This window comes from Ursus arctos, unplaced genomic scaffold, assembly GCF_023065955.2.
Source record: "Ursus arctos isolate Adak ecotype North America unplaced genomic scaffold, UrsArc2.0 scaffold_5, whole genome shotgun sequence".
Taxonomy (NCBI): domain Eukaryota; kingdom Metazoa; phylum Chordata; class Mammalia; order Carnivora; family Ursidae; genus Ursus; species Ursus arctos.
Window position 1 is genome coordinate 55182616 of NW_026623067.1, and position 13196 is coordinate 55195811.

Below are 13196 nucleotides of genomic sequence, written 5' to 3' on the forward strand. Positions count from 1 at the left end.
CCCGCCTGGCTCCCGGTGGCGGTGGTGCCAGGCTGCTGGAGCTCGCGGCAGGCTGCGGGCACTAGCCCCTCCGGCTCACCCTTTCACCCTTCGTTCACCCCCGGGTGCCACGCGGGTGGCGTGGTTTTTCCGCCCACTCCGGTGGCCGTGCTGGCGAGGCTGGGAATTGCAGGGCCTCCCCGCCTAGACGAGCCCTGGAATCGGAGTGCTCCCCGCCCCTGGTATCCGCTTGGGCGCAGGGGGCTCGAAGAAGGCTGGGGTTCGTCTCCAGACACTCCGATTAGAGACGTGGTCTCTGAGTCTGAACTCGTCCTCCACCTCTCCCAACCCCACCGCCTCTGGTCCCGGAGACACCCGCGGCTGCATATGCCGCGGGTGGGCGCAGAGGCAAAGCGCTCCACCGCGGAGGTAGCGCGCGGCCAGGCGGCCCGGGGCATCCCCGCTGTCGGGGGCGGAAGGCCAGCCCGGCGGCAGGAAGGGTCCGCAGAGCTGGAGCTCCGCCCCTCCGGCCGCACGGCTCGCGGGCCGGCACAGTGAGTGGCAGCGGCGGAGGGCGCGGCGCCAGCGGAGAGGGGCGGAGACGCGCGCGCTGGTTGGCGCGTGCTCGGGGGCGGGGCGCTCTGGGCCGGGCCGGAGGCGGGGCCGGGACCCGGCGCTGGAGCTGCGGGCTGACGGAGAGGAGTCGCGAGCAGCTGGAGCGGAGTTGGAGGAAGCGGCGGTCGCGACGAGGGCGGCGGGCTAGCGGGTTGGAGGCGCCGAGCTCGGATCGGGAACGGCGGGCGGGTCGGGGCCGGGTCAGAGGCGCGTCGGAGGCCGCCGCTGCAGCCTGGGCCCCGCAGAGGAAGGAAGCCGGCCGGCGGGGGAGGTAGGCGGCGGCAGCGGGTCCGGGTGTGTGTGTGTGCCCGGGAGGGGGAGGCAGTGCGTGCGCGCGCGGCTGCCGCCGTTCTCTTCCTGTCACCAGCAGCCGCTTCTGCAGAGCCGAGCCGGGGGAAAGCGGGCTGGCCGCCGGCATCGCGGGTTCTCGGCCAGCGTCCTGCGAGCTCTGGCAGCTTCCGAGCTCCCCTTTCCCCGGTCCTCTAACGAGCTGGCTCTGCACGCTGCTGGACTCATTCGTCCCCCGAATTGCAGGCGATCTCGGGCTTGTCCCCACCCCTTCGTTACCGCACACTTCTGAGGGTCCTTACTGTCGCCTTGTTGCAGTTTTCCGGGGTCCTTCACCGGAGGAGAGCGCCCAGACCATTGCCTTTAAGTTAGCGGGAAGGAGCGCAGCTTCCCCCCGCCTCCTCCAGCTGCAACCAGGGTCGCTGCTCGGGCCGTTCCCCCGAGCGGGTGGGGCGGCGGTGGTCCCCGGAGCTCGCCCCGAGCCCCCGCCCTCCGAAGTTTGCCTTCCTTCTCTTCCGGGGTGGGGGAAGTGCGCCTCGGGGCGGCTGGTCGCTGGGGCCCTAGAGGCGTCTAGTGCCAGCTGGGCCTGGACAGGTTGTTGGAGGCATATTTAATGGGGTCCTCGAACAGTGCGGAAATCCAGCTTTTTGTAGCGCGGGGCGAGACTGGAGGGACCTGCCCAGCAATATGGAGCCGGCTAGGGAAAGCAAGAGTATGGCAAGCCTGAGCTAAAATATCGTGGGGAATTGTCTGGCAACCACAGCTCTGATACTCACTTCCCAAGAGCAGAAACTGCCCCGCAGATCACAAGACAAAGAGAACTGAAAAGCTCAGGCCAGCCACTCCTGTACAGATACATAACTTTGGTAACCAGAATTCGAGCATGAAATATAAGGGTGTGAGTGGAATGGCTGTTACATGTTGAATGCAGAAAGCGTGTGAACTGGATTTGGGGAATTTCTTATGCTTCCCTGAGTGCTATTAATATCCAAAAGGTCTCACTTCCACCGTTAATCCCTGGTGGAGCTGCAGCGCTGTTGGTATCCGAGTATGAGTATACTTTTTATTTGGGGCTTTTTATGACTTTGGAAGCGACACTTTTTTTTCTTTTGTTTTTCTGTTCTGTTCTTTGTCATTCAGTGCGAAGTACGACTGGATAAAGCAGTTCCGGGTTTTGAGTGCAGCATTAAGATTGTCATTTCAGTGTAATGAGGTTCAAGTTTTAGTTGTTAGGCGGGACATTCACAGAGCTTATTGACCCAGGCATTTACGCTGAATTGTATTTTAATGTTTCATTAGCTTGGGTCACGTTTTGCAACTTTAAAGATGGGTACGTATTAGCCAGAAAAGATAGGAGGAGACAGGTTCATTTCTGAGGCACACTGTTAAAGTAATGGATCTCCAAGGTGCAAATCACAGAGAATTTGGTGAATTCTGCAGAGAAGGCCACAAATAGTTTTTATCTTTAAAAAAGAACCCCCCACCCGCCATTACAGGTTTTTGATAGATCACACTGTTCTTGAAATAAACAGTTCAAATCAGTAGAGGGTAGTTTCTTAGAAACAGAAGTTGCTTAAATTTTGGGAAGCAAGTGTTCTGGTTGTTACAAAGAAAATACCCTAAAGGTAGTTTGGGGGAGGCAGTGTCCCTCTAAAGTTTGAGAAGATGCGTTTGGTTCAGAATCAAGCTTTAAACCGGAAAGGTCAGTGGAGGAGACTTACCTGCCTTGCAGAATTGCTGGATTATGTCATTGCTGGCCTCTTCAGTTTTTATATGCCCGTTGCAGGTAGGTAGTAGTCATACTTTTTTCATAACAGTGTATAGGTTTTTGTGATTGGAAGGAAGATCTGTGTATCTCATATTTCAAAGTGTGACGTGCTTTTGCTTTTTAACTTCCATCTTGGTTTGGGACCTGTTCTTGTCAGTTGCATAACAGAACTCTAGCATACATAATGTCTATCCCCTGTTTTATCTGCTTTTGTAAAATGATGTTATCACTGTGTCCTTCCACATGCGTGATGCTGATAGTGTGAAAAAGCACTTCACTTCCCATCAGTTAATTATATTGTCTTTGCTTAGCTATTTTTTTTTTTTTTGGAATTTATAAAGATCAGGAAATCCCCACAGCATAAAAAGTTAGTTTTGGGGAACAGCAGTGGTCCAGTAAGTTATAATTAATACATGTTTTGGTTGTTGGTAGTGGTGCTGGTAGTATGTATTCATCTTGCGGAATTGCCACTTGGACCTCAGGCAATTTTTGAAGGGCTTTGTATCTTAAATGCAAACGTACACCACCTACCCAAATCTTGTGTTGTTAAAAATGACCATATGTTTTAATTAAATTTTTCCATGAATGCCATGTAATTTTTAAGGTAGTTTGTTGGTCAGAATTCCCTTTTCTCTTAGTTCACGGGTCATGTTCTAAAAAGGCATCCATTCTGAAAGATTGTCTACTTGCTCGTGAAGACAGGGACAATTTCAGTTCATCTTTTGTTGTGTTTGCATTGTGTGATTTCCAAAATGCGTTTTATTGAATAAAGAGATGGTGAATGAGCAGATGTAAAGAAACTGATTTTATGGTCAGGTAGGTGATAAAAAGCTGAGATAGTGGTTGCATTTGGGGTTTTGCTTTTAATTCTCTCACCTGTGGGTATACACCGTGCAGAAGAAAATGGAAAGTGCTTTTTTCTGTACATTATACATTTTAGACGGACTCCCCACAAATATCTCTGTTTTGGAGGGCACAGAGATTTGCCAGTCAACTCAAGAGAATTGAGCCTCTTAGTGAAGTTCTCAGAAAATGAGGTTACTCGTCAGTGGAAGGAAAGGCTTATCAATTTAGTTTTTTACCTTAGAAGGGACAATATAAATTTTATAACCGTTTTTAATCAAAAACTTAGGTTGTAAGTGATTTTTAAAATATTCACGTTATTTATTGCTCTTTTTTCTTTGTCTTTTCCACCTCCATCCTAATGTAATTTCTTGCTGTGCTTCAGCCAACTCTCTTATTGGAATTACTTGCCTAAAAGAATGGCGATTAAAGGCCATTTCATGTGCATTATGCCAAATAAACTGAGACATAGACTACGTAATTACTCATAAACTTGTCTGTTTGGCTTATGTTAGTTGGGTTGGGTTTTTTTTCCCCCCCAAGTGTATAATGAGCATAGCATAGTTTTTGCTGGAAAAGAAAAAATCCTGCTATAAAAACATCTTTGGAGATTTTATCTTCCCAGCATTGTTTTCCTTAAAGTAAATCAAATACATACCCACAGGCACCTGTAGTCAAAATAGTTTTCAGGTTAAGGATCACTCCAGAGAGTACCCAAGTGTGAGGAAACTCCATGGCGTGCAAGAGTGAGTTAATAAAGCGAGGTTCCTGGTCAGGCATGCCTTGCCCCTCCCCTTCCTAGCTGGACCCTAGTGGTCCAGACCCTGGACTCATTCCCCTGGGGGAGCTAGGGCTGAAACCTCAGGACGCAGCTAGCTACCTTTAGTCTCTAGAGGACTCTCCTCTTTGAGGGAAGCTACGGAGCCAGCCACCAAACCCTGTTGTAGAGGAGTCTTGGCCCCTCCCAGGTCTCTTTTGCCCCGACCTCCAGAGCCACCCCTCTCCCTCAGGCAGGGAGAGAACTAGGTGGGCAAAGTCCACAGGCAGCCTTTTTGTGTCTACTTTACTCTGAAAAGGAGTTAAAGGGATAGCAGAGAGTTTTATTTCAGGCTAACTTGAGGGTTCCTTTACAGGAGTTTACAAGCCTTTAGAAGCAGTGCAAACAAAAACTCCTAGCAAATATTCCTGTTTCAAATAAGAATTGTATAAATGGCAGTAAGGGACGTTGAATACTAGTAGTAATAATAGTAGTAATGGTAGCAGTAATAACATAGCTGCAATTTACTAGCTGTGTAACATCAAACAAATCATTTAACTTTTCTGTGCTTGTTTTCTCATCTGTAAGATGGGGACAGTAATTGTATCTAGGATGGTTGTAAGGGTTCAGTGAGTTGATCTATGCAAAACTCTAGGAGCTGTGCCTAGCCTGTAGTAAACACTATGTTATATTAAGTTCTAATTATCGGGCACGGAGCTAAGTACTTCATATATGTAATTTCATTTAATTCTCATAGTAACCCCGGGAGGTGTAAGTTTGCTTATTGTATCTGTCTCACAGATGATAAAATTATGCCACAGAGAGATCTGAGTAACTTGCCCAAGGTTAAAAATCCAGACAGTGATGGGGACAGCTGTCTGTGTCTGAAGCTCAGTGCTTATACTAATCTTCTCGTTAAGACTTTCGCAAAATACCATTGTATTTTCATGAGAGGAGAGGGTTCAGATCATCTCCTTCAGTCCTCTCGTTCCACCGCCGTTTCCTCCGGCCTCTTCCCCGTGATGGTGCAGAGAACTGGAATGGTCAGCCCCACGAACTGGAAGAGTCAACCCCACAGCCTTGCCTGGGTGGTGGGGTGTGTTTCTCAGGCCCCGCAGCAGGAGCACCAGCATCTTTCTGCCAGCCTCCTGGTCAGGACTCCAGCTGGGCCTGGGCCTCTCTTCTCGGCCGCCTGAGGCCTTCTGGCTGGTGTCATCACTTTGCCTCTGGAAAGTCCTGCGTCCTAGTTGTTTCATCTGGGCTTGTCCCATACCCCGCCCATCCCCACTGCTCCTCCAGCCTCAGAAGGGCTGCAGGCCAGAGTCTTGCGTTAGACACCCTGCTTGCCCACAGTGTGGACGCAGCACTGAGCATCGCAGCCCACAACACATTCTGGTTGGTTTGAAAATGAGTGGGGATATCTGATAACTGTTACTTTAGGCTTAATCTAACTTCGCTCTAACTTTGATTTTTATGATTTCCAGGATGTTCTATTGGACAGGTGAAGAGATTTTTAAATGATGATTTGTCTTTTTAAAAAGACTGTGAATTTAGGTTGGGAGCTTGCCCTAGGCTCAGAACTAGCCCAGGGAGGATGGAGAGATGGAATGCAGGAAGTGTAGGCTGCCAACCCAGGAACCCTCCATCACCTGCAGCCGAGGTGAAGACCCACTGTGTGCTGGGACCCAGTGTGAAACTGCTCATTGAATCACAGGATAGAATCATAGGATTGGAGCCTATTCCTGATTTATTTCAAGTTACTTAAAAATATCCTCTATTCCTGTCTCCCCACCAAGTTTGCTAAATCCTTGTCCTTTGTAAAGGGGGAATGAGTAAGTCAGCAAAGTCAAAGGACTTTTCAAAGATTTTTGTTTGGTTCTTTGCCAGAATGCCTGCGGGTTAGAGGGTTAAGCTGAAAGTTTGCATTCAGGCCTTTCTACATTAAGAAGTCATGGGTTCCTGATTGTCAGGCATCAGACACATTTTATTTTGAGAAACAAAATAGGAATGGCACGGTATCGTGGCAGAGAGAGAAAATACACATTGATTAATGGTGTGTTGCAGGCAGGCAGTCTTTAAAAGGATTGAAAGACTGGAACACAGTAATTACCATTAAAGAAATTTGGAACTGTTGCGTGCAGTATTACGTAAGAATAAGTTAGTTGTTTGTTTATAAAATTCCTTTATATCTTTTGTTACTATAACTTACGTATGCACTAGCTTGGAGCTTAAATCATAAGATTGCATTGCTTATTTGAAAACATTAAATTATGGATAGGTGGGTATTACCCACCTATAAAACCTTTACTGTGTTAACAATTATGTTGGAGCTAGATGGAAATAGTTCGTTGGACCGGTGACTGTAGCCAAAGAGATTGGAGGCATAATCTTGTGAATCTGGGCAGCATATATCCTGTCTATGTGGGTAGTTCGGGCTCCAAATTGATCCTGGGAGGGTTACATCACACAGGTATTGCCAATGTTTCAGGTTGCTGAGTCTTCTGTAGTCCTGGGGAGAACGTGAGTATAAGAGAAAAAAGAACTTGCCAGTTGTCTGGATAGGATAGTTCTTGTGACTATGGGTTAATGCTCTACATATTCCCCTAGGGAGGAGCTGAGTTGTTAGAAATCGTGTAATCAAGGGCCTGGGATATCCATAGGGGGCATAGATGCCAAGAGGGATACAGGTGGCAGAAGCTTCAGCTCGTAGAGCAGAAGTGGGCAGGATTCCAGAAGTGATGTACCCAGTATTCTCTCATTCACGAGTTTATAGACTTCTTTGGCAAGGATGCATTTACTGAAGTCTCTTGGAAAGAAAATTTGCATTGTCCAAGAAACTTGGTCCCGAACTTGATGGAACTGCTGCCAAGTCGTCGTGGCTTTTTTGGGCAGGTGTGTTTGTAAAAGAGCCACAAACGCTATCAGTGAGGCCACCGTCACAGAGGGTCAATAAAAAGCAGACATTCAGGGTTCATCTGAGGGGTCAGAATGTGCCGGCAGAGAATCAGCATCCTTGACCCTGTGGACACACCTGGGCTGTCCTCGGTCATCAAAGCAAGTTGAATTTGGGCAGTGGGTTCTAGTGGTGTCAAGTCATGGCCCTGGAGCCAGACTGCTTAAATGTGAGCTGTAATTCCACCTCCCAGTTGCTGAGTGTTACCGTGGCCAAGGTATTCAATTCTCTGTACCTCAGTTTCGTCCTCTGTAAAGTGAGGGTGTTGATAGTGCTGCCTCCGGGTTATGCTGAGTAGTGAACGTGTTGATGCTCGTGTAGCCCCTAACGAGCATTAGATGGCAGTGGTTGAGTGAGCTGGTGCACACGCAGTTCCCAGGAAGAGGTAGATGGTGACCACGATGACAGGGACAGTCATCGAAATGGGCGTGGCCGTCAGGAAGTCTGCAGCCTGCATCGTGGTCCAGGTGCCTGCCCCTTCTCCCTGGCCAAGGCCGCCATGCACTGTGCCACAGGACGCTACCCAGTTGCTGCCCAGGTGACGAGTCAGTGCTCCCTCTTCTCTTACAAGGTTGCTGTCCAGCCTCTTAGTTGGCGCTGACTTTGGCCAACCTTGAATTGTTTGGATTGATCTTCCTGGCCTTGACGTGGTGGAGTCCCAGAAGACAGGAATGGTTTGTTCTTATAACCCTAGTGTCATAGAAGATGAGGGTTTTTTGTTGGGTTTTGGGTTTTGGTGTTTTGTTTTGTTTTGTTTTTAAATCAGGTGAAGGCCCAGAATTCTGCGCAATATTCTTCTCACACAGAAAGTAAGGTTCTCCTTTTAAAAACGGCGAGGGACAGGAATTAGTAGAGACATCTAGGTCTTCGGCGCCTGGGTTGGGGATTGCTCTTCTCGGTCATCAGGTTCCTCTGGGTTCTTTTTCTCCTTGCAAGGATTTATTCTCAGGCTAACAAATGCACAGTTTTTGGGTTGGTAAAACCTTGATCAGATATGGGGCCTCTTCTTAGTATGGTGTCCCCTGTTTAGGAACATGCATTTCTGCCTAGGTGTTCTGTGATCAGGGGCCTGGTGGTGGCTGAGGGCTGTGTGGGGGAGAGAGTGATGAAGAGAGAGAGACAGGGAGGGAGAGAGGAAGGACGGGAGGGCGAGAGGGTAGATATTATATTACCCATTCTGTTGAGAATCTCAACAAACTGGCCCACGGGGTTGTTGAAATAGAACAAGCCATAGGCAGCAGCTGGTGGAAAGATCTATCCAACATACTAGTTGAGGATTTTTTTTCCCCCAAAAAGACCTACATTGCCAGGAAAAGCTAACAAAAATTTCAAGGCAGATTTGGAGGAATTAAATTATTCTTAGGCATGTTGCCTGGTTTCCAGGCATTTAGGGATATGTAAATGCTCGTGTTCTTTAGAGTTCTGTGTCTCATTTGTACAGAGTACATTAGTACTAAAAATGAGATTTGCTAGTCCTACATTTTTGTGTGAATTTCTGCAGTGAATATTTAATTTGATTCTGGATCCATCAAAAGGAGAGGTTGTCTTCAAAGATATTCTAGTTTATTTTTCTAATACATCCTGCTGGTTGCTGAAGTTTTGTGTTGTTGTTTTTTTAATCTGATGACTGACATACAAAGTTAGAATACTCTCTCAAATTAATATTCTGACTGCTCAGAGGTTTCCAGTGTTTGTTTTTGCTTCTTGTAATGTTAACTCTCCTAAGAGTGTTATTGTACTACCACTAAGAGGCTCTAACCTCGTAAAGTTGAATACTTGACACTTCTGAATACCAGCATCATGAGCTGTGATTGGATTTTGCGTATTAAGATGCATATACTGACGAGTTCCTGTAATACTAAACCTCTCAAGTGGCCCCCTGTTAAAACACACGAAGCTCTCTTTGATAGAGCTCACTGATGTTTTGTGGCTCTCGTTTATTGCTTTGCTACTCGGCCAGCTTAACTGAAACCTTGAAGTTGCTTTTATCCTATATGATAAAGATAGTGCTGAGAAGTGACCGGAGTTTAGTGTTGTGTACCCGAGCGCCCTGTGCTGTTGGCAGGCCACGTGCTGACTTTCCCTCTCGAGTCCTTAATTTCTCCGCCTCCACTGTGTTAAAAGAAAAAAAAAGAAAAAACAAAAAAACTTGCACCGTTCGTTTCCCCCTACACCAGGCTATCTTCCCAGGGTAATCTCTGGCAGCCGTTTCTACTTCCTCTTCATTATCTTAACTCCTTCAATTCTAGTGACTGTCCTCAGTGTCTCTAGACTGGAGTCTGCTTTCTCAGAAGTCAGTGATGACGTGGTGATGGGCAGAGCCCCGGGTTACTTAGCCTTGCCTCACTTTCCCCCTGCTGGAGGCCCCTGCAGGATTTGGTCTTAGGGATCACCTTGTCCCACCCAAATCCTCTTATGCATTGTTTCCCGGACTTAGCTTGTCTCCAAACCTTGACTCTGCTTTTAAGGTTGCATTCAGTGAACCTCAGTGTTTGATCCATAGATCATTTTTTTAACCTTCGATATTTTTTCCTTGGGAGTTCCTCCATTCCATTGAGTTCAGCCTTGCCTTACTTGCAGCTGATCAGATCTGTGGTGGGTTCCCTCTCTCCCCCACCACACTAACAGTTGTATGCCCAGCACCCCCTAAAGCCCACTGGAATTAACTCGGGTTTGGCCATCTGCTCCTTTTCCGTCTTGACTCTGATTCAGGCATCACCACATCCACTCCTGCTTTCTCTGCAGGGTCTCTTGCTTCATTCCTCCCCTTCCGTATCTTCTGATGCTGTCTTGGTTCATGCCCTCAGGGCCTTTGCCCGCACCACTGTCCTAGAGCTTTCATCTTCACCCCTCTGTCCCCCCGCCAGTCTGTGCCATTCACCATAGGTAGACTGAGATTCTTCCAGTGCATCTCTCATTGTTGCTCCCCTTTCTCCAAGCGCTTTTGGTGGCTCCCGAAGTTAGACCACAGTATTCCCGAGCTCAGTGCAGGCGTGTATCATGTCATATAACCCCTCCCTGTCTTTCTAACCCAGTTCCAGTGCTCCCTCTTTGGCTTCCGACGCTTTGGACTGCCTGTTCTAGCTCTTCCCAGAATACGACATTCGCTTAGTCACACCTGTACCTAAGATCCTGCCACACATTCCATTCTGTCTGCAGATCCCCGCGGTGAGATGTGGTCTCTCCCTCAGTGGAACCCAACAGTGTTTCGTCTCTGCCTGTCTTCTGCTGTTTACCTAATGTTATGGTTCCTTGTGTACCATGCTTATCTGAGAGACATTGCCACATGCCAGCACACCTCCCACCCCTGCCTCATGTTCTTGGAAGGCAGGGACTGTCTTACTAATCTTTGTTGTATATATCATGTTGAGCAATAGCGCACTGGCCCGTGTGTGTATGCCAAATTGATTAAATACTTGTTGAATGGAAATAGAAATTCAAATTCACACAGATGGCAAAGTGTGATGTTCATTCATAAGTCTTGTTTTTCCTTTGCTAGGTGAAGCTCGCGTGTGGAGTGACACAGTCAAATCAGACGCCAGATGGACAGTGTGACAAGAGTGTCAGAAAAGATTGGGCCTCGCTGCGAGAATCAGCCTGGAGGCCAAGTGTTGACGAGCTGCTGAAAAGGAAGCCAGTGGGAGGACTGTGGGCCGCAGAGGAAGTGGCACCCTGTCTTCAGTCACACCATTGATGGAGGACAGATGGACAGCCGGACATTCAGTCACCTCTCCTCTTAAACCTGTGGAGAGTTGTCCTTTGTCCTCTGCTGGGCACATATTAGGAATCTTAACATACTCTCAGAATTCACTTTCCATAGAAACGTAAGATCAGACTGCAGCGTGTCACCAGACTCCTCTGTTGCATGGTCACAGACTCGCAACCATGAGTGCCGAGGGCTACCAGTACCGAGCGCTGTATGATTACAAAAAGGAACGAGAAGAAGATATTGACTTGCACTTGGGTGATATCTTGACTGTGAATAAAGGGTCCTTAGTAGCTCTTGGATTCAGTGATGGACAGGAAGCCAGGCCTGAAGAAATTGGCTGGTTAAATGGTTATAATGAAACCACCGGGGAAAGAGGGGACTTTCCGGGAACTTATGTTGAATATATCGGAAGGAAAAAAATCTCTCCTCCCACACCAAAGCCCCGACCACCTCGACCCCTTCCTGTTGCACCAGGTTCTTCGAAAGCTGAAGCAGACGGTGAACAACAGCAAGGTCAGTATTCATGAGTGATTGCTTCATGGCATTTTTGTTTTATTTTTTTAGGAAAAGTCTGAGATTTGTGTCAGGCTGTCACACTCGAGGAAGAACCCATTTTGGCAAATTTATCTGAATTTATGTATGGTATATAAAAGCTTGGTCAGTCATTACAGGACTAGAGATTGGTGTTTGTGGGGTAGAGAATTGTAAACGGACGGAGATGATGGTATATGAGAACCTGTTTCGTGAGCATCTTTAAACCGTGTTATTATGGTTGCTGTGGAATTAAACACTGTGCATTCTAACTCTTGTAACTGATACTAATGGATTTACAATAATCATTTGGGGAAAGTAGAGGATAAGTCAGTATATTCAACATTAATTGGATTTGTATGGAAAAATGTCAAGAGCAATAAAGTGACCACAGAACTCAGCAGAGAAGAAAGCATTGTTTTTATAACCTGGTATCTCCCTCTTGGTTTCCTCTCCAGAAACACTCTGGCTGAAGCTGAAGCCTAGTCCCATACTCAGTGTAGATGCAGAGGGAGTTCTTTTCCTTGAGGGGCAGGGTCATCCGTAGCATTATTGCCTGTAGTGTGCTTGGCTGTCACGGGGTGGGGGGGGTTACTGAATGCTTTTCTTAAATGGAAACCACCTTGATTCAAAACCCGCTCCTTGTTTATTATTAGAGATGGTCCACACTCGAGCTTTGTGCACAGCTGGTCATTTAAGGTTTTTCTGCTGTTCAGTGTCATGCAGAGACAAGCCCTTTGCTCAGCTTTGCTGTTATGACCTTTGTTAAATACTCATTTCCTCGTTAGTAAATTTCAAGCTTTTTTTTTTCTCACAATTTTTTTTTAAAATTCTCAGACTGAGAAAGGTTTGGCAAGGTAGGTTTGAAACAGGTGCACCCAACCGCAGCAGCTGCATGTTAAATACAACTGCGTGTGGCATTACAGTGTATCTCTGGGAGGGATTCTGACGCTCTTATGCCTTCTTTAAGGCTTATCCCAGCACATATGAATGAGGTAACACGAGAATAAAGGAGCAGAATGCAAGGAGAAAGAGCTGCCTTTTAGCACAGGGTCATAATACGACAGAATATTCTGTAGAAGTCAAGCATTCCTGGGGTGCCTGGGTGGCTCAGTCGTTAAGCGTCTGCCTTCGGCTCAGGGCGTGATCCTGGTGTTATGGGATCGAGCCCCACATCAGGCTCCTCTGCTATGAGCCTGCTTCTTCCTCTCCCACTCCCCCTGCTTGTGTTCCCTCTCTCGCTGGCTCTCCCTCTCTCTGTCAAATAAATAAATAAAATCTTTAAAAAAAAAAAAGAAGTCAAGCATTCCTGCCTAGAGATCCCTGAAGGGACACGCCCTTCCCTCCCCTGTCCGAGCCAAAAGAGATACTTGTTTGATAAACATGACACCATACTTTATAAATAATGTCCAAATAATGTCTGCAGTTGAAAAGCAAAAGTTAATTTTTCTTTGCAGGTAAGTCAGAACACCTCGACTGCGTAGATAAGGTTTTGTCAACCATTGCATTTCACTGAGCAGATTAAAGGTGTATACATTGTTGTTTTTTCCCTACCAAACTACATATTTTTAATTTGGCTGTTTATTTTTGAAGTTAAAAAAAAAAAAAAACCACTTAACGTAGGCTGATTCAAAAGGAAAAATTATTTAATTTGTCCCAGGATACAAAAGATGACAGAATCCTACAAGTATCTGTGTTGGATTAGAGAAGATTCCTTAAAAGGTGGAAGAGGGGGCATCTTGTCAAGATTAGT

The 13196-nt window shown here is 47.0% G+C and overlaps 2 protein-coding genes across 4 annotated transcripts in view; one reads left to right on the forward strand and one right to left on the reverse strand.

Moving 5' to 3' along the window:
• Window positions 1–280: 280 nt before the first annotated feature.
• Window positions 281–1012, reverse strand: LOC113254895 (translation initiation factor IF-2-like). The gene has a single exon (XM_026498391.2). The coding sequence runs from the start codon at window positions 1010–1012 to the stop codon at window positions 281–283; it is 732 nt and encodes a 243-aa protein (XP_026354176.1).
• PIK3R1 (phosphoinositide-3-kinase regulatory subunit 1) overlaps window positions 663–13196 on the forward strand; it is an 82525-nt gene continuing 69991 nt past the window's right edge. The window contains exons 1-2 of one of the 3 annotated variants that reach the window (XM_026498860.4): window positions 663–865; window positions 10703–11425. In XM_026498860.4, coding sequence (XP_026354645.1) covers window positions 11089–11425 — 337 coding nt within the window. In that variant the 5' untranslated portion in view covers window positions 663–865; window positions 10703–11088. Of the gene's footprint in view, window positions 2669–10702; window positions 11426–13196 lie in introns of all 3 variants that reach the window. The other 2 variants (XM_044384141.3, XM_044384140.3) reach the window with 2 other exon arrangements.